This window comes from Parasteatoda tepidariorum, chromosome 6 (genome assembly GCF_982258835.1).
Source record: "Parasteatoda tepidariorum strain Cologne lab strain chromosome 6, Ptep-v5.0, whole genome shotgun sequence".
NCBI lineage: Eukaryota > Metazoa > Arthropoda > Arachnida > Araneae > Theridiidae > Parasteatoda > Parasteatoda tepidariorum.
Window position 1 is genome coordinate 115,126,012 of NC_141760.1, and position 21,412 is coordinate 115,147,423.

Genomic DNA, 21,412 nt, shown 5'->3' on the forward strand with positions numbered 1-21,412 from the left:
GCTGATTATGTACTTATCTTATTTCTTTTCACTGCAGTGAATGGCTTTTGTATTCAGATCTCAATGATGCACATAGACCACCCCAAGACCTTCCATTCTTAGAATTGCCTACCTTATCTCTTAAGAAGATGTAACATTCCTATCTGATTTCATATTTAACCATAACTAACACTCTGCAAATTAAATTTTTAGATAATATATAAATAGATTTATAGTTAATACATATATAACATTAAAATTTAAAAAAAAAATCTTGTGTCCCCAAAGTATGCAGACCCTCGATATAACAATATATCCCTCTGGAACACTATATTTATTGTGTCCCCAAAATATTGTTGTAGCTAGGTTTTACTGTATATTATACGATGGCTCGAGTAGTGCACGAGGAAGTAGTACAGCACCTCATTGTGATAGTGTCTCATGACATAGATTGACTGCTGTTTACTGTGCTGAACTGTCCTCTACTCATGGTAGTTTGTGTGATTTAATGACTGCTGAAGAGACTTTAAATTGTTATTAAAATTCAATAGATGAGGAACTTTGATAATACACTATCTGTCCAAAACCCACTTGTTGCGGTGGTGGAAGCATTATGGCGTGGGGGTGCCTGTTAGTTCATGTGGTTTGAACTCTTGAGTTGTGTATGTGGACAATGCTGCACTCTACGGCAATATTTCGGCCCATTTATCTTTCATGCACACATCGAGACTTGCACAGGCGTGGTTTGAAGAAATGGGTGTTCAAAAACTGCCTTTTCAGAGTCCCGATGGGACAGCCTTTTGGACAAATTAGAGAGCAGATTACATTGCCATCCAAATGGCTCACTTCAGCTGTGATGGAAGCCTCAGGGATCTATCTAGGTTTTTCTGGAAGGTACCTATTTTGTGAAAATTTAAACATAATTGAAAATTATATTAAAAAATCAACACAAAAATATGGATTTATCGTTTCTTAAGGATACAAAAATAAAACTTTAAGAAAAAGTATTTTGTGAAACTACCGTTTTTCCTAAAGTTGAATTTGTGGGGGTACCGCTAAATGGTAGTAAATTCGGCCTGGACAGGCCCCTGAGTCCTATTCAAAAACTGGTGGGAAGATCTTTGTGTGCAGGCTGTCACCCACATCTTATTAACCCCTTACCCATTTGTTTGGAGAAAAAAATACATAATTTTATTAGTTAAATACTAGGAACTAAAACAAAACTTAATACGCAAGTTTTAAGTGGAAATTTTAATATCTTTTTATGTGTAAAAACATTTAATTTACCACCAGTTTACTATCCTGAGCAGTCTTGGGCAAACGAAAAAAGTAACGTGTAAGTTTTTGTATGCTAGTTTTTAAAACAAGAGACAACACAAAATGATACTTTCCAAGTGCCAAGGAAATGACTTGTCATTTTTTTTTTACTCTTTTTTTTTTCTATGCAAATTCAGCAATATTAATTGCTTCCAATATTTTTTATTTTATATGAGTCGTTGAACAACCAACCCAATTTTGGGTTTACGACTACTAATGCAGAGCTCATTCTAGGCAGAAAAAAGGGCAGGGTGCAAAAGTTTAAAAAAAGGGCATCATTATTCTAAAAAGGCAATAATTTCTTTCTATGGGCTTTATACATTCTATTAAAAAAACGCAGTCAATTAGTAAAAGAAAAGAAAAAACTTTTTACTTTACAAAAAATACCAAAGCAATAATATTATTTAAAAAATTTTATTAATAAATTAACATATAAATCAAGTTAATGAGTTATTTAGCTTAGTAATTTATTGAATATGCATGCATATATTAATAATAACAAATGTGTGCTTATAGTAATGAATTAATAATTAAAAGAATGCTTTTCAGCTCTTAATTTTATCATAGGTGCTTTAAGTAGCATAACATAACAATATAATTAAAAATGCAGCATTAAATAATATACATTAAATAAAATAATAACAATTCAAATGAGCTTATGTTTTCAATATCAAATAAATCATGAAAAAAAAATTTTTTTTTTTTAAAGATTAACTAAAATATCATACAAAATTCAATAAAGCATCTTACTCAGTTCTCCTTCAATATAAACCAATTTAATAAACTCAGTTCTCCTTCAATATTATTATTAAACCAATTTAAGAAACTATCAAAACATGTATTTAATGATGGTCGATTCTTATTTCCACCATTTTTCAGGTAAGCCTAAAACTAAAATCTGCTTAAATTTACATATTTTATAGTCACATTTTGTAATAAAGTTCAAGATTGAAAAAAAGTCGAAAATTTCCTTTTTTTTTCTTCATCTGATTATATTAAATTAAAAATTTATGCAAGAAATAAGAATTTAAATTATTTAAGATATTTTCATAAAAAAACTTTTTAATACCATACAAATTAAAAAACATTTTTTGAATTAAACTATTGAATAACATACAAAATTCAATAAAGCGTGTCTTTCTATAATTTATGCTTTTAATTATATAGTAAGCATATTGTTAAAATAAAATGCAAAGTTCTCCAATAATTACATTGAACCAATTAAAAAAAACTATCAGAACATGGATTTAATGATGATCTGCTCAAATGAACATATTTTAGTGATATTTTGTAGTGTGAAGTTCAAAATAAAAAAAAGAAAGCGAATTTTATATTTTTTATCTGGTTTTATTAAATTGAATTAAAATTATTAAAAATATTTTTATAAGAAAAACTAGGTTTGGTTATTTTTAAGAAAAATATTTAAATAACTAATTAAAAATATTAAAATAAATATCATTTATGAAAATAACCGTCTCTTCTTCATTTCTTTCCATTTCTTTACGGCAGCAACAAAATTACACTCACTATTTAACTTTAATATCATCAATCTATTAATATTTTCAAATTTTAGAGAATTTCTTTTATCTGTTAGAATTAATTTAAGTTGTGAAAACACTCTTTCTACTTCTGCGTTAGAAACGGGTAAAATATTTGCTATTGTGACTAATTGGGTGATTAACGGAAATCTACTGGAGCTATTTGTTTCATGCATTATTGAGTTTAGTTTTTTTATACAAAGAGCACTGTTTGGAATACTTGACATGGAAAGATAAAGATTTTTAAAATCACTCCATTCTTCACACAACAATTCTTCATCAAACTCAAAATAATCAGCAAGTTCAATTATCTCTGAATTGCCATACAACTCAATTGACATTCCGTCTACAAATCTCGTTAAATTAAATATACTCAAGTGCGAAATCACTTGCTGATTTTCCAACCTTTCTGATATGTTTTTAATGAGAAGATCTAAAAACTCCTTTGCGTCTTTTTCAAACGCACCATCGCTCGGTCCGATTGGTGCAATTATCTTGAGGAGTCGAGCACGTTCCTCTAACTTTTTGCAAAATGTCCCACCGGGTTTCTTTTTAAGTCTCTCCAATTCAGCTAAAGTGTTTCTCACTTTAGGTTCTATCAACCCTATGTCAATGTTCTCTTGTTGCAAGCTTAAATTGAGATGTGTGACCGAGGATAACACATCACATAGGAAGTGAATTGCTTTAAAAAAATCATAATTCTGAAATTGTTTCAGCAAACCGCTGGCAGTTGGTCCGGAAAGCTGTTTTGAAGAGTCATTCACTGCAGCGTTTTCTAAATCAACCAATATGGCTTCATAGTTCTTGCGAACGGAATTTACTGCTTCATTGTGGGATAACCATCTAGTGAAGCCCACTCTTTTAATTGTTGTACCTCTATTCTCTACATTAAATAAATTTTGAGCATTTCTCAAGCTAGTCGTTCTAGCTGAACTGCTTTTATAATATTTGTAAGTGCTGTTTAGAATTTCGTCCACTTTAATGAATCTTTTAAGGCACTCAAAGCTATCTTTGGTTGCCAATGCCAATCTGTGGTTCATACAGTTTACAGATATTATTTTGTTGTTCTCTTTTTTTAATTTTGTGACTACTCCCTCTTTTTTTCCTACCATAGCACTGGCTCCGTCGCTTACGAATGCGGACATCTTATGTATCGAACCACAGTCATTGACAACCTCGGATAAGGCCGATAAAATTGTGTCTGCCTTTCCATCTGGCAGACTACAGTCTCTTACAAAAGAGTGTTTTGCGTCTCCATCTTTCATGTATTTGACGACTACACCCATGTGCTTTTTATTATTAATGTCGGACGTTTCATCTATAGCCATAGAAAAGAAAGGGCTACTGTTGATGTCAGTTAAAATTTCCTCCTCCTTAACGCTGGCCATGCATTCTAACAGCTCATTCACAGCTGTATAACTGGTGTATACAGCATTTTTCGCTTTCTTTAAGGGTTTTAAAATTGTGCAGTCCAGATCATCGATACAAAAGTTTATGAAGTGCTCAAAAAAAGTAGTGTGCGGCAAGTTATGCTTAATTAAAAAATTAAGGCACTTCATCGCTGCAGTCACAGCCTTAAAAGTTTTTGTGTCTTCATTCGCTGTTGAATCGTTTAAGTTATTGCCTTTAGCATTGGTTTCAGTGGCTATTGCCTCAAGATGTGCCAATGATTTTTCATGGGCCCTAATTTTGTCTAAGCGGATGCTTACACAACCCTTCTCCACCCATGGAGAGCTAGAGTTTTGCTTGTGTTTTATGCACAGTTTACATAATAGAATTTCCCTACCATCATCTGTTCTGCAATGTTGCAGCCATTGAAATTTTTGCAACCAAGTTTGATCAAATACAGTTTTATGTTTACTTGATGCACTTGTTGTCTCCAAGTTGGGTTCCACATCAACTGTTTTTTGGGTAGAATCAATTGAAGAAATTTCTTCACCTACTTCATTAACTGGGCTGAAAGTATCACCAGGCAATGAAGAGCAGCCTGCTACTTCAATATTTGGAGCCACAAATTCTACACTATCAGATTTTGAAAGGCTACCTGCACCTTCAGCAATTTTTGGTGGATGTAGCAATGGATCCCCCAGCTTGTTATTGTTCGAGTCCTACAGAGTAAAATTATTCTTATTTAGCATAAGATATTGATTTTTTTTCGAATTCTAGACTACAAAGGTAATAATAAATAAAATCAATGCAGCACAGTAAAAAGTTTCATACTCTCATCACATAGATTAATAAAGACGAAAGTTTAACATGTGTTCATTTAAATTATGTCAATTTATTATGTTTTTCTTAAATTGTTAATTATGTTAATTTTATTTTGTTAATTATGTTAATTTTAAATTGTATGATGTTTTGAAACTGGTTTTATTGCAATAGTACAAGGTAAGAGAAAGACAAGTTAATAAAAATCTCTATAATTAAATGGCACCTCCTGATTTCACTTTTAAACTGCAAAACTATTTATAATTTTTAATATGTTTTTACTAACTTTTGCGTCTTTGACGACAGAATTTCATAATCAAAATTTCTAAAATTTTTAGACTAGCTAGAGCACTTAAACCTTTATATAATCTCTCTTAGTCTGATCATAAAAATATCAAATATTTCCAGATCACAACGTTATCAATTTATTCAATTAATTTTCAAATATCACGAACACTTGAATTTCAGTTAAAACTCTGCACTAAATAATGATACAAGTTTAAATTGTGTTTTGCTTCTTACTCGTAGAATTTAACACCAAATGAAATGTAGCATTAATTAAAATTTTAAGCACTTTCTGACATATACAAGTAACAGAAAAAAAATTAGATTCAATAAAAATTTTAAAAACTACATTCTTCAGGTGAATTTAAAAGAGGTAAAATAGTTAATTTTTATTACACTAAAAACGGAAAATGTAAGTCAGGTAAATATCTATTACATAATGGTTAAAGTGTTTTAAATCTGCCTTCGGTAAGTACCCAAAATTAAGGTCAGGGCTGGACAATGTAAGAAGTAATTGTAATTGAATGTAATTTCTATCATCTGATAGAAATCACGACCTAACATAGGCTCGAATGTTTTTTTCCCTTTTAAATCTAAACTACGCACTCAGAGATATTTAAACAGTCTGAAATAGATAAAAGAAATAAATATATGAAAAAAGAAAATGTTTATTAAAGGAAAATGCTTTCAGAATATTAATAACAAAGCATAATTTTTCCAAATTCTAAAAGTATAAACAAGCATAAGCTTTGTTTTAATTTTATTTATTAAAAAAATTTTTATAATAAAATTTCCTCAAAATATTTTTTATATATGTATTGTTAGAAATTTTTTAAAAGTATAAAAAGATTGGTAAGAAAAATCTCTAATATAAAATAAATTTGGCGGGAAAAAACAGGCTTTTGAAACATCACTAGCCCTTTTATGTTATTTAATTAAAATATTAAAACTGTATTAGCTAATGGCTGAATTCAACAATAAAAATAAAAACAAATGTTTTGTTTAATTAATTTATTTATTTTTTTAATAAAAAGGACTTTTGAAACTAAAAACAACTAAAGATTTATATGCTTAAAAATAATAATTATATTCAAAAAAAAAAAAAAAAAAAGCACTACTTACATGCATAAAAAACTTTTTAAAAAATTAAAAGAAAATGGAAACTAACAAAATCAAGGGCAAGGATCTTTGCCTGTAACACAGCGAGCTTTTTACACCAGCAACATAAGCCAGTGTTCCGACGCATTGAGACGAACGAATATTATTGACCTTTAAAAAAGAAGCTGAGCATAGGATAAATTGAAACCATTATTACATTGGGACTCCTTTCATTCAATAAATAGTTATTACTTAACAGAGATAAAACGTAACAAATATATACAAAGCAAATTTAAAAATATTTATTAAACTGTACTTAAAGTATAAGTACTTCTTAATGTTAATTTTACTTTTTGCATATTTCACAGTATATCGTGAACTTCTTAAGCGAATTGAAATATTTTTGCACCCAATTTATCCAAAATTAATTAAAGGCAAAATATAGTAAATATTTTTTTAAATTTTATTTTGCATTAGACTTTTTTACTGAGTAAGTGACATCAGATAAGCTTATTTTTATATTGCATTCGTTTATTAGGATTCTGAAGGATAAAAATTTTAAATGGAGAGATTTTAATGAAAATTCTGTTCTCCAGATCTTTTTACATCGATGTACTTCATTAAATGATTTTCAAGAAATTAAAATTTTAAAATCCACATTAAAATTATTTTAAAAAACAATTTTTATAATTTATTCATTATAACTAAAATAACAAAATTTTTCAATAATATCTAAAGTTGAGAAAAGGAAAATTAAAAAATGATACTTCATTTTTGATTGAAACTAAAATATTAAAATCCATATTGAAATTTTAAAAAACAATTCTTATAATCTATTCATTGTCTTTGTCATTAAAATATTTCAATAATAGTATTTAAAATTGAGAAAAGGAAAATTAAAAAATGATACTTCATCTTTGATTGAAATTAAAGTTTTAAAATCCACATTGAAATTTTAAAAAACAATTTTTATAATCTATTCATTGTCATTAAAATATTTCAATAATAATATCTAAAATTGAGAAAAGGAAAATTAAAAAATGATACTTCATTTTTGATTGAAATTAAAGTTATAAAACCCACATTGAAATTTTAAAAAACAATTTTTATAATCTATTCATTGTCTTTGTCATTAAAATATTTCAATAATAGTATTTAAAACTGAAAAAAGAAAAAATCATGCATTTTTGATTGAAATTAAAAATTTTAAAATCCACATTAAAATAATTTTAAAAAACAATTTTTATAATCTATTCATTGTCATTAAAATATTTCAATAATAATATCTAAAATTGAGAAAAGGAAAATTAAAAAATGATACTTCATTTTTGATTGAAATTATAAAACCCACATTGAAATTTTAAAAAACAATTTTTATAATCTATTCATTGTCTTTGTCATTAAAATATTTCAATAATAGTATTTAAAACGAAAAAAGAAAAAATCATGCATTTTTGATTGAAATTAAAAATTTTAAAATCCACATTAAAATAATTTTAAAAAACAATTTTTATAATTTATTCACTGTAACTAAAATAACAAAATTTTTCAATAATATTTAAAATTGAGAAAAGAAAAATTAAAAAATAGTACTTTATTTTCGATTGAAATTAAAATTTTAAAATCCTCATTGAAATTTTAAGCAACAATTTTGATAATCTATTCATTGTCTTTGTCATTAAAATATTTCAATAATAGTATTTAAAACTGAAAAAAGAAAAATTAAAAAATCATGCATTTTTGATTGAAATTAAAAAATTTTAAAATCCACATTAAAATAATTTTAAAAAACAATTTTCATAATATATTCACTGTAACTAAAATAACAAAATTTTTCAATAATATTTAAAATTGAGAAAAGAAAAATTAAAAAATAGTACTTTATTTTCGATTGAAATTAAAATTTTAAAATCCTCATTGAAATTTTAAACAACAATTTTTATAATCTATTCATTGTCTTTGTCATTAAAATATTTCAATAATAGTATTTAAAACTGAAAAAAGAAAAATTAAAAAATCATGCATTTTTGATTGAAATTAAAAAATTTTAAAATCCAGATTAAAATAATTTTAAAAAACAATTTTTATAATTTATTCACTGTAACTAAAATAACAAAATTTTTCAATAATATTTAAAATTGAGAAAAGAAAAATTAAAAAATAGTACTTTATTTTCGATTGAAATTAAAATTTTAAAATCCTCATTGAAATTTTAAAAAACAATTTTTATAATCTATTCATTGTCTTTGTCATTAAAATATTTCAATAATAGTATTTAAAACTGAAAAAAGAAAAATTAAAAAATCATGCATTTTTGATTGAAATTAAAAAATTTTAAAATCCACATTAAAATAATTTTAAAAAACAATTTTTATAATTTATTCACTGTAACTAAAATAACAAGATTTTTCAATAATATTTAAAATTGCGAAAAGAAAAATTAAAAAATAGTACTTTATTTTCGATTGAAATTAAAAGTTTAAAATCCACATTGAAATTTAAAAAAAAAAATTTTATAACCTATTCATTGTCATTAAAATATTTCAATAATAGTATTTAAAATTGAAAAAAGGAAAATTAAAAAATGATACTTCATTTTTGATTGAAACTAAAATTTTAAAATCCACACTAAGATAATTTTCAAAATTTTTTTTTATAATTTATTCATTGTAACTAAAATAACAAAATTTTTCAGTAATATTTAAAATTGAAAAAAGGAAAATTAAAAAATGATACTTCATTTTTGATTGAAATTAAATTTTCAAAATCCTTATTGAAATTTTAAAAAACAATTTTTATAATTTATTCATATTCATTAAAATATTTCGATAATAGTATTTAAAATTCAAAAAAGAAAAATTAAAAAATTATACTTCTACTATTGATTTGTATTAAGCAACAAACAAATTTTGGTATTTCAAAAATTAATATTGTAGTGAGAATTATATTATGCCTAAAAAATTATTATTCTTAATTTTGAAAACATTTTTAAGGTTGTGATATGCATAGAAAGATGCCTTTAGTTCATATAAGTAAGCACTGTAAATCATTGCACTATGTTTTAAATCACAATTTAATAAGAACTACTTTTTAAGAAAATAAAATTAAATCTATTTATAAATTATACTTAGAGAATAAAACAAACTTACATTTTTTCCAAAAAAAGTAGTCAACTTCATGCATTTCGCTCCCTCTTGATGAAGCAGGCGATCGTTTTCTCTCTTCCTCCTGTTCTTGGATGGCATTTTAGAACATGGAAGTCGTGAAATATGAAAGGTAATTAAAGTCGTACGAGCTTGGTTTGAGCACCAATCAAAAAACTAACGAAAACTGAAAATCGCACTTAAAACTGAATTCGAGACGTTATTGAAATGTAAACTAGTTCAACCAAAATTATAATGAACACTGTTGAATGTGATTGGGACCTTATATACTGTGAACGGATGATATCATTGTCAATTTTTAAAATAACCCGACCAGTCAGAAATTTTCTTTCCTTTACTGCCATGGATACCTACTGGTTCATTGGCCTAGAGTATAAGAGGCTGGGCACCTTTAGGTCTCCTCCACACTAATTAGGGAACAGGGGTCCGCCCACCTAAAAGCGAAATGTAAGTTGGACAAAAATTGTTAAGTTATATGAAATTTTAACTTATTTTTAAAGTTTTCTTCTTATTTAATGATTAGAATCTCAAAAAGTTCAATATTAATCGTTTTTCCGTCATTTTTATTTATTTGGCTAAGAATAAATCATAGCTTATTCATTGTAAACTGAACGAGCAGCCATAATTTAAACTGAGCTCAATTATTTCAAACAGAAAAGCTCAAGCCAACTCAATTTCTCTACAGTTTTTTACATTATAATAAAACTAATGCGCTTTGAAATTCGATATTCAATCTTAATTTAATTAATTTCATCAGAAACAAATGTTTCTTAGCACTCTTAAGTACTAAAAATAAAATTTAGTAACAAGTTTGGCCTCCACCACGACATAATTAAAAAAAGCGTGCGAAACTAAGGGATAAATATGATTCCCGAATACAGCAGTGCTTCTACACAAAGATATTAAAAATGCTGAATTAATTTTCGACGAAACGTTTCGTTTTCTGTTATTGAAAGAATAATCAATAAAAATAAACTAAACCTGACCGGAAAAATTATCGCAGTTTCTGAAATATAAACTAATTTTAATAAATTAAATAAAACGGAATTATAAAAAACTAAAAATTTAATAAATTCACCAAATTGACTAATGTAAAATAAAATTGCATGCAATGCAATGTTAATGAACGCAATGTGCTTCAAACCTAATTATAAGTTGTTTTTTTTAAATAAAAGATAAAATGCAAGAAAATTTATTAATAAAATTAAATAATAATGGCACTTAAAAATTACCAAACGGAAACGATAGTTAAAAGAAGCCCTACCATAAACATTAAATCCCAAAAGTCCATGATAAAATTAAATTAAATTAATTAAAAATAAAAACTTTATCTTAAAGTCCATGAGCAATTAACTAATTCATTGAGTACAAAGTTTTGAACGGAGACGCAGAGGAAATAAAAGTTTTTGTAAAAAGAGAAAGCTAAACCCTGCTTTATAAAATAATCGTTAGTCTTTAGTAATAAATCATTGTCGGCGTTTATTAATAAACAATATTCTGTTTTTATTTCTATATGGAAGTATCAAACTTAAAAGAAGAGCAGGTGTGACATGCGCAACTTGCTAATGATACCGCGCCTCTGAGGAATCAAAATTTATTAAATTCAAAAAAGTTCTTTATTTGAAAGCTCACAAACAAAGCCGATGAGAAAAATAAATTTCGTTCGTCCTAATTAATGTTTTATCTGAAATAATGAAAAAATAAATTATCATATAAATGAAGGATAGCGAAAATTGAGAAACATTACTAGATATTAAAACACCTAACATATATTAAAACTCTCAGAGCAGAATTTTTGAGTTTTTCTGACTTCACTCACTCTAAAAACGCTTAAAAATAATAGAAGAATCTTGCACCTAATAACGGTCGGTCAGAAAAAAAAAAATAAAAATGTTCTTCTCCTTTTTTTTAAAAAAAAAAAAATCTTCTAAATTGCAAGGGTATTACGGTATTGAAAACGGAAAAGTGAAATCTCACAAATTACGTTTTCAAAAACGTACAAGTTTTTTTCAATAACAATTCCATGACTTTTTTTTTTTTAATATAATTTCTTCGAAAATTCCCGGTGCGTATGCACCCTGCCATTAAAAGAAAAAAAATATAAGGATTAAAGCAATTACAAATTATTATAATGTAAATAAATAAAATTTAATCAAAAAAAAAATTGTGAGCGCAGCACTTTTTATTGTATTTAAATGAACATTTTAGGTTTTAAAAAGAATCGAACTAAAAATTTGCTTATTATATACAAATAAATTCAATTTACAATATTAACGATGCATCGTAGCAGCGATCGTTGTGGTAATTGTGAGCTGCTGACCCGATTTTGGGTTTAAGGCTCCTAATGTTCATCTCCGTAGTCTTGTAATTTTGAACCTCATCCAGAAGACAAGGGAACTTCTGTATTAAGTATTGGGAGAAATTTTGCCTTCGTGGAGGACTTTTTGATGGAACTACCCCGCATTTGCGTTACATTGGGAGGAAGACAACGAAAACTTCCCACGGTTAGCCTGATGGCAAGGGAACTTTAACCCAAGATCCGTCTACCACTGAGGATATTTCACGTCAGCACCGTAGTCGGCGCAAGCCGGATGCGGATTTCTATTACCAGCCATTGCCGGGATTCGAACCCGGTTCACCTCATTGAAAGGTTCACCTCTATCACCTATTCCATCAAAACGTCCACCCAGAAGGAAAATTGCTCTCAATTCTCGATCCATGAGTACCCTTGTCTTCTGGATCGGGTTCAAAATTACATGGCTACGAAGTTAAACATAGGTAGCCGTAAACCCAAAATTGGATCGGCTGTTCAAAGATGCTTCTAAAATAAAATAAATACATTGCGTTAAAAAATAAATTCATGTTTGTGTGCAATATCCAGGATTAAGTTGTATTAGCTTATTTTGTTTAAAATTATAAACAGGTAGTTAGGAAAACAAGTGCGCTGTCGAATTGAAGCTACATTGTGATCATTCAGAAAAAATAAAGAAATAAATTTGCAAATAAGACATGTTGTATCATCAAATGAATTTTATTTTTCAATATTTTTGAGGTACAAGCACACAGCTATAAATAAATTTAATAATATTAAATGATAAAGAAAAGTTTCGGATTTAAATTTACCGAAATAATTACATCATTCGTAATGTCTGGATGTCACTGAGTCATCGCCATCGATTATCGGAGCACTTGTGATAGCGTCAGCGTCGAAATAAAAACCTCCTATTGAACTGTTAATGAGTTAAAAATTCTAAATGTAGGGAAAAGTTTCCTCTTAAAATTAGCTTCTTTAGTATCAATTAGGATTAACAGTCGAACAAAATAATAAATAAGAAAATAAATAATGATAAAACGTTTAATGAATTAAGTATGCTTCATCTACAAATAAATTGTACGTTTGATTCAACCCTTATGAGGCACAGTTATACTTTTGCACGCACTATTAATAGTATGAATAAACAAATTAATAAAAAAAAATAAAATAATAGACTGCTCGAACAAATTTTAATGAAAACGAGAAAGTTAGTGCTAAGCGATATAGAGTAAAAAAAATAAAAAAATAAAGATGATCTGTTTATACTGCTGGCAGCTTGCCAACGTAATGAGAAATTACTGGAAAAAATATTTAAGAGAAATAAATAAAAAAAATGGAATAAAAATTGTAGTTTGCCAATATAAATTCTTAAAAAAACCTTTAATGAAACATAACCATAAACTTTTGGACCTTAAAACTCCGGATCGTGATTAACGAAAAATCCGGTAATTCCGACTTTTTCCCGGACCACAATTATCTTTGTTTTTCTGTCCTTTTTTCTCCTTCAAACGCAGCACCTGATAAGCACTTCCTTACGAAAGATTGTTAAGAAATGTGATAACTGCGAGGGACAATCGGGTCGTGGCCTGCACAGTAAAGCAGAAATGCCTTTATTATTCATTATTATCGTAAGAACTTTGTTGTGTCATTGTATAAAAAAAGTTCATTAAAAAATTAATATTTTTTTGTTTTCTTTTGGATACAAAAGCTTTTTTTTATTTCGTTAGTTAATTGTCTAAGTCCCTCCACTTTTGAAACAGAAAGTAAAAATTTCTTTCCTCCTTCAAAAGAATAAAGTAGAGTAGGGAGAGAGGTGCAGGGCGGAAGATAAATCAGAATGTATCAATTCTTTCAATGACCTAGTCCGACCCCTAAACTAGTCTACAGGCTTTGTGAGTAGGATTTCTTCCCTTAAAAGATTCTTTCCAAGAAAACTCTTGGCAGGCCTACTGACCAACTGACCTTCACCATTGCCGTATGGTTTCTTAAAATAAGCAATACTTCCAGTCCTAAGAAAAAGAGATTTTTCCAGAAGGAGAAATACGAATCCACACAGCTGCAGGAGGGGTTGCATTCCCTGACAGAAGGAACTTCTCGGAAGATCTCTTATTTCAACTACTAACTTCAAGAGGAAATAGTAAGGAGGGGGGGGGAGCGCTTCGTGGAATCCTATTTACTCATAGTTTTTGAGCTAGAAGGACAAGTTGATTTCAAGAAAAGTGTGAGGGGGACAGAACAAAAAAATTCTTTCTTGCAGGAAAGACTAATTGGTGGGATCTTTCCAGAGAGGGCATCCCAGGGCGCATTTTATTATATCAGGGCGGGATGAAAGGAGTAAAGGGCAACAGGGCGGAAATTTCTCATCAAAAGGGCATACGGGGCGGAGCGCCCCACAAACCCCGCCTAGAATTAGCTCTGTACTAATGTTCAACTCCGTAGCCTTGTCATTTTGAACCAATCCAGAAGTCAAGGAAACTTCTGGATCAGTACCCCCAGAGGTATTAATTTGTTATGGGAACATGGAGGACTTAACGGCTCAACAGATTTAACGTGCATCAGTCGCCATTTACTACACGGGGAGACTTCGACCGGCGGGGATCGAACTCTTGAACATGGGTCCAGTGCCTTATCAGCCAGGCTATCCTGGCCCTGCTTCCAATATATGTATATATATTTCAGCAATATTATTAATTATTTTCTTCTGGCCGAGTAAAAATGTAATAAAAACAAAACATACTGGCAAGTTCTGCTATGCCCGAGTTTTCCCGGGATAATAAATAGTTGCAATATATACATACCCGAGTTAACTCGGTATAATTAGGAAAGGGGTTACTATGTTCTCTAAATCCATACCACTGGTTGTCCGGGTACTTTTGACAGGATAGTGTATCGCAGACATCTCTTAAAAGTTGTGAAAATTTAGTGGGCCACGGCTAGTCAGTGAAAAAATTTGGTTGATATATTCTTTTTAACTAAGATTAAGGAAGGGCTAAAGAATATTTAAAGGCAGTTGTGTTGTGCTTGGCGAACATTAAAGTTTATATGTTGTACAAGATGATTTTGAAAGGTGACCAAGCGGATCTCCAAAAGTGGTTAGTTTTTTATAAATGCTGCTTGCTGAAATGTTACAACTAAACTTTTATAGCTTTCCAGCTAAAGCTTTTGTTTTTAACACTACTTTTGAGAAACATGTTACGGTCGAACCCGTTTGTCTCGAATCTCGCGGGAAAGGCGAAAAATGTGAGATAAAGTGGTTTTGAGTTATGCAGGTACTTTAAAAAATCACATTTAATTAAGAAATTCTATTAAAAGTGCTTTAATTGTTTTTTGTAAAAAAGAATAGGAATTTATTTAAATGAATTAAACCACATACATCTATGTACATAAAAATTTTTTTAACATACCTTTAACACTGAAAATAATTTTTCAAAAATCTTTAAGGTATAACCTTTTTTGTTTCGATTATTCTTTTAAGGTGAGAAAGAGCACAGATCCCTCGTAGCCAACATTTTCCTGGGATTCAAGAATAGTTTATAAGAATTCTACAGCTTTTTCTACCTCTTTTGCATCCACTTTTGGTTTATCTATATAATCTTCAGTTTCTTCCTCTTCATCTGATATTCCTTTGGCATTATCTATGATTTCCGCATCTGTCTATGTTCCGCATGTTGCCAGGCAGTTGTCCACTTGTGAAAATCTTCAAAATCAATGTCAACATTAAATCCAGATTTTATTGCATTCCATTCTATCAAATCTGGCACTGCCTTTTCAGCGTCAACAGTTTCTTCTTTACTGATGCCTTCAACCTCTTGTTCACCATCTTCACAGCTATTCTTGAAACCAGGTTTTTAAAACCATTTTGGATAGTTTTTAAACCCTTTTCTCCATGCAAGACAGTAATTCTGATAGCATCTAACATCTTTATTTTTGGAAGGGAACTTTTTCATCGAATTCATCTACAATGCTTGCCAATGGTTTCCTATAGTTCACTTTAAAACTCTTAATTATCCTTTGATTGCAATTTTGAGATGGAAGTGAATTTCTATTCTTAGCTTTCTTTTCTGTGTTGAAAAGTTCGCCCCTGCTGGTCATCATTAACCTATCACTTACTGCCAGAATCATTGTAAGGGAAGTGCAGTGATGGTGATTAAAATTCCAAGACCAACCTGTTCATCCCTGTGGGCTCACGAAATTAATCTCTGTCTGCTGCAAGTGAAAGAAAATTTTTGACATTTGTGCTGTATTAATAGAAATTCAAGAAATGAAGGGTTTGAAGGGTTGAAAGAAAAAAATTCGACATAAACATGGAAAATACATTGATTTCAGACAGTAAACGTAGGAAATTTGAGAAACTTTGAGATATAGAGGTTTTCGAGATAAAGAGGTTTGAGATATACAGGTTCAACTATATTTTATAACTCTCTTAATTTCATCATTCATGTTTAAAATCTTATCAAATGTAACTCTGTTTGTGCGAAAGTACAGGGAAAATAATTCAGGGGTCTGTTTAGAAGAAATTTGGGTCCGTTAACGGACCCTTCACAAAATATCTTTTCATAAAAACGGACCCTTCGCAAAAATTTTATCTTAAAAACGGACCCTTCACAAAATAATTTATCTTTTAATTGGACCCTTCACAAATTTGTTTATCTTCATTATTGTTTTTTTTAATCGAATAAACCCTTCCCAGGAAGGGGTGGAGGAAGGAGAGACAGATGTAAACGAACTAAGTTTTGTCTTCTTCTTAAGAACTTCTTCCTTTATTCGTCCAAAATGAATATCCTGCATTCAGCAGTATAGGCTAAATACCTAATATTTGTATGTTGCACCTCTAATTTAGTAGCATCAATTGCTGTTTATTTTTGAAAATTTTATTTTTTTAATTATAATTTTACAGTGTTGAGCATGATCTTGTATGTCTTAACAATTTAAAAACTTATTGAAAAAGTTTTTTGCAATAACAGGACCCTATTTGCACAAATTCACAAAAGCAGAACCCTGGTTGAAAGAATGTGACTTAACGTTTATTTAAATATTCACAAATTACGAGGAATTTTTTCACAATTTTACAAAAATGGACCTTTCACAAAATGTCTGGACAGACCCCTGTAATCATAATGATATGTGGCAGCTGTTTAATAATCATAATGATGAGTGGAAATTATTACCTTCATGTGTCTTTATTAGTACAGGGATAAAATTTCACTGCCTTTTGTCGCCTTTACATATTTTTTAAGTAATATTTTCTGCCTATTAGTCTTTAATATATATATTTTTTTGGGGGGGGGGGTTCTTTACACAGAAAACTTAGAAAAATAAAGTGAGGAAAATATTTAGCTTAAATAATTTTTCCTTACTAGTTTATTTCTTAAATATTTATAGTTGAAACAGTTTTCATCTTTGTTTAACCTAAATAAGTGTAAGATGTTTTAATTTTTGTTGTTAGAACTTTTTTTAAACTGTCAAGATGTGTATTTTACGCCAATTTAAAAAATCCAAAATTTGCTTCTATTGTCAGAAATTTTCATTTCTTTTCTGCATTTTCTTAAAAGGCAGTTTTTGCAGCCAAGATCTTTATTTTGCTGTTCTATTTTTTAATTATTTTTTATTTCACTCATTATTTTTACTGCTAAAATTTCTTATCAGAAATATATTTTATTCAACAGTGTTATAAATTTTTCAGGAATGAATATAAGGAGCTTTCAAAATTGGAAAATTTTCTTCTATTTTCAGAAAGTTTTTGCCACCAAGATCTTTATAGCTGTTCTATTTCTTATTTCGCTCATTATTTTTACTGCAAAAATTTCTTATTAGAAATATATTTTATAAATTTTTTTCAGGAATGAACAGATATAAAAAGCTTCGTTATCGACGTACTCATAACTTATTGACTGGGGAAACTTCTGCCAGTGCTGAAGATATAAAAGTAAGTGTCACTTAAATACACTTTAAAAATTATTATTTCAGAAGACCTTTGTTAAAAAATGGTGGTCTATTTATCCTTTCAGAAGGCTGAGGAAACGCCTCTTGAGATCTTGTCCCATTGGCATCCCAATCTGACCATTAATATCATTGATGACCACACAGCATGGGTACAAGGGCATGTTCCACCACCTCTAGATGAATGTATGTAGTATTTTTATAATTATTCCATACTTTACATGGATCTATCTTCTGAAATGTCAGTTTTTGAGGCCTAACCATTTAACATCGAGTTTTTAAAGAGTACTGAAAGCAGTACTTTCGCAAAATACTTTTTCTTAAAATTATATTTTTGTATCCTGTGAGAAATGAAAAAATCCATATTTTTGTGTTGATTTTTTAATATAATTTTTAGTTTTTACAAATTATGTCTAAATTTTCGCAAAATAGGTACCTCTCAGAAAAATCTAGACAGACTCCTGATAATATTGGAATCTGCGCACTAATAAAAAAAAAAATTCTTCCCATTGAAAGTTCATATGTATGTATGAACATATAGGTGCATATATATCCTAATTATATTTGGGGAGATTTCCGTATTATGATCTGTGGCAGAATAATCACTTGGCAACTTCCGGGCAGTGGCCCGTGAGAAACTAAAACAAAACATCACAGAATGGGACCAGCTCAAAAGGTATAACTCATAGCCACCACCAGACAAACAGCTACATGTTTTTTTTTAAATTTAAAGTTTAAAATCTATTTGGCACCTTGGTGATTGTAGTTGGCCTGACAAATCATGATATGGAAACATTGCCATATTTTTTTTTTTTTTTTTTTTTGATAAAGAGTTTCAGAATATTTTTTGAATGCATGAAAACTGAAAAGAGGTGCTTAGTTTTTATTCAAAAATTTGACTACACCTCCTGTTACATAATCCTTAAGCTTATTTGCATTGTATAAATTTTTGCGTGAAGTTATCATTAATTGTTTTTAAAAATGATTCTATATAAAATGCAATCGATAATTTGTATGGAAACTGAAGTTCAAAATAATGCAGAGTTGCCATTCCACATCGAAAACCTGGAAAATATAGGGAATTTAAAAATCACCTAAAATAGCAGGGAATTTTGATTTTTTCTTTACAGACTGGGAAAATACGGGGAATTTTGTTTCTTATTTTTGTCTTTTAAAAAATGGTGACCAAACAAAGCGCAGTCTATGGTATATTTAAACATGATATTTCATCTATATTAAACTTTTTCATTAACTATAGCATTTTTTAAGCATGTTCAGCTGTTTTTCCAGCAATTACAACAAATACAGTAGGGAACCGATTATCCGGAACGATCGGGACCATCGCTATTCCGGATAACTGATTTTTCCGGTTTTCTGATTCGCTACAAAAAGCGGTTTTTTTATTGTTAAACCCAACAAAAATTAGAAAAATATTTAGAAATAATCTTAAAAAGAAGAAAAAACGATGAAGTAATACACTAATGATTATTTCTAAAATGATGGTAAGGTAAACATCTTTCAAAAAAGAAAGAAAAATCCTAAAATCTTATGAGTAAGAAGAAAATTTTTTTTTAAATAGCGGGAAAATTTATCGAATTTCGTTCCGGTTTTTCGGTTTTCCGGTTTTCTGATTTCCGGATAACGGGTTCTGTACTGTACATATAATTAGCCCAATATAGCTCACACAAGAGCACAGTAATTGTTATTTCCTCTTAATATATTTTGTATAATATGTATAGGGAAAACATAGGGATTTTTTTCTCTCCAGATTTAAGCAGCAAGACTAAAAAGATATCAATGAATATATCCCTTTTAATTTAGCCATAAATGCCCTCTACTCAGTTTTGTTATAAGATCAATGCATGCATCGTTGTTTTGAAGTAAATAACAGAAAAGGCTCAAGGGTTAAAAAAAAATTTTCAAAATCGATATTTTGATTCCGTAACTGTGTGAAAAAAATGTGAGTGAATTTCTAGATTTCTGCCTCACTATTTAGAATCTATGTTTACACTTACCAATCGTAAGTAGTAGTACAGTAGAGTCCCGATTATCCGAGTTAATGTGAACCGCGACTAACTCGGATAGCTGAGAAATTCGGTTAAAATGAAGAGTACGAAAAGGAAAGATGAAGAGTAGGTATAAATGTAATATTTTTAACAAATACAACATTTATACGAGTATACCATTAATACGTAATTCATATACGTAATTCATAAGTATACGTAATTCATATTAAAATGAAAAGGCTTACTTAAAAACATATAAAAAGCATACTTTACTAGAATTAAATAGTTTTTATTTAAAAAAAGTCCTTAATCTTTTTTTGTTTTACATAACTTTGGTGCTTTTCTGCAGCAATGTTTCGCCATTTTTTAGGGATTTCTGGTGTCACCTGTTTTTCTTGTTCTATATATTCAATAGCATTTTCGATAGCTCTTAGTTCATCTGTATGAGAGATTTTTATGTGTTGCTTTTAATCATCACTGTCTTCATCATCTTCGCTAGATTCATTTTCATTATTGACGATATTAACGACAATTTCATCGGATCAAGTTGTTGGATTTCGTCTTCCTGAGTGTTTGGAAGATAAAATCCAGATTTATTTTTCGGCTGTATTTTTAAAAATAAAAAATAAACTAGAACAAAAAAATCCATAAAATATTTGATAGCTCGGTTAAAGCGGAAACTCGGATAACCGGGGCTTGGATTATCGGACTCTACTGTAATTAAATTTCTCTTTAGTTATTGAAGAGAATTAAGAGTTTTTAAATGATTTTTAGAATTTGCTATTGCGAAAAAAGTTAATCTTATGCATTATTAACAGTATCAAAATAAAAGCTGTTCAGTATTTTAATAAATTATGTACAAATAAATTTATTTTTTTTTGAAGAAAAAAGTAGTTTTAAATTTTTTATATCATATTTGGACTCTTCTCAGAAAAAATTTGCAAATATGTTATTACTTTATGTAGTTTAAATGTGTTCTTGTTAAAAGAGTTTCCTGTCAGAAACTAGTTATTTTATCATGATCCATGTAAAGTGTTTCAAAATTATTTTGCATTTTGTTAATGTAGGTAGTGCTTAAAAATATTTTTGAGTCATTAAAAGGTGCTTATTTTTTGTTGAAGAATATGACTATGCACCCTGTTAAAGTTGAATGTAATGTATACTAGTTTTTTTTCACATGGCATTTGTTTTCTTTTCAGTCAAATAAAAAGTGAGGTTTGTCACATTATCAGTTATGCTATTGCTGCTTTTATTGCTTAAGAGATATCTGCCGAATAATTTAGCATTAGTAATAAATGCTCTCTCTTTTTATAGTTGTTGAATTTGACCCTATTTCTGGTGATTACTATCCAATCCTCTATGTCAATGATTATTGGAACTTACTGAGAGAATATACTCCTATCAATGAAACTGTAAAGTAAGCATTACCTTTTATCAACAACTGCCTTTGATTTATATATATATATATATATATATATATATATATATATATATATATATATATATATATATATATATATATATATATATATATATATATATATATATATATATATATATATA

At 28.8% G+C, this 21,412-nt stretch overlaps 1 protein-coding gene across 1 annotated transcript in view; it reads left to right on the forward strand.

Moving 5' to 3' along the window:
- LOC107441959 (putative lipid scramblase CLPTM1) overlaps positions 1–21,412 on the forward strand; it is a 58,747-nt gene that overhangs the window by 14,249 nt on the left and 23,086 nt on the right. The window contains exons 5-7 of the mRNA XM_087166500.1: positions 17,744–17,829; positions 17,912–18,029; positions 21,164–21,266. Of these exons, the coding sequence (XP_087022626.1) occupies positions 17,744–17,829; positions 17,912–18,029; positions 21,164–21,266 (307 nt within the window). The remainder of the gene's footprint in view (positions 1–17,743; positions 17,830–17,911; positions 18,030–21,163; positions 21,267–21,412) is intronic.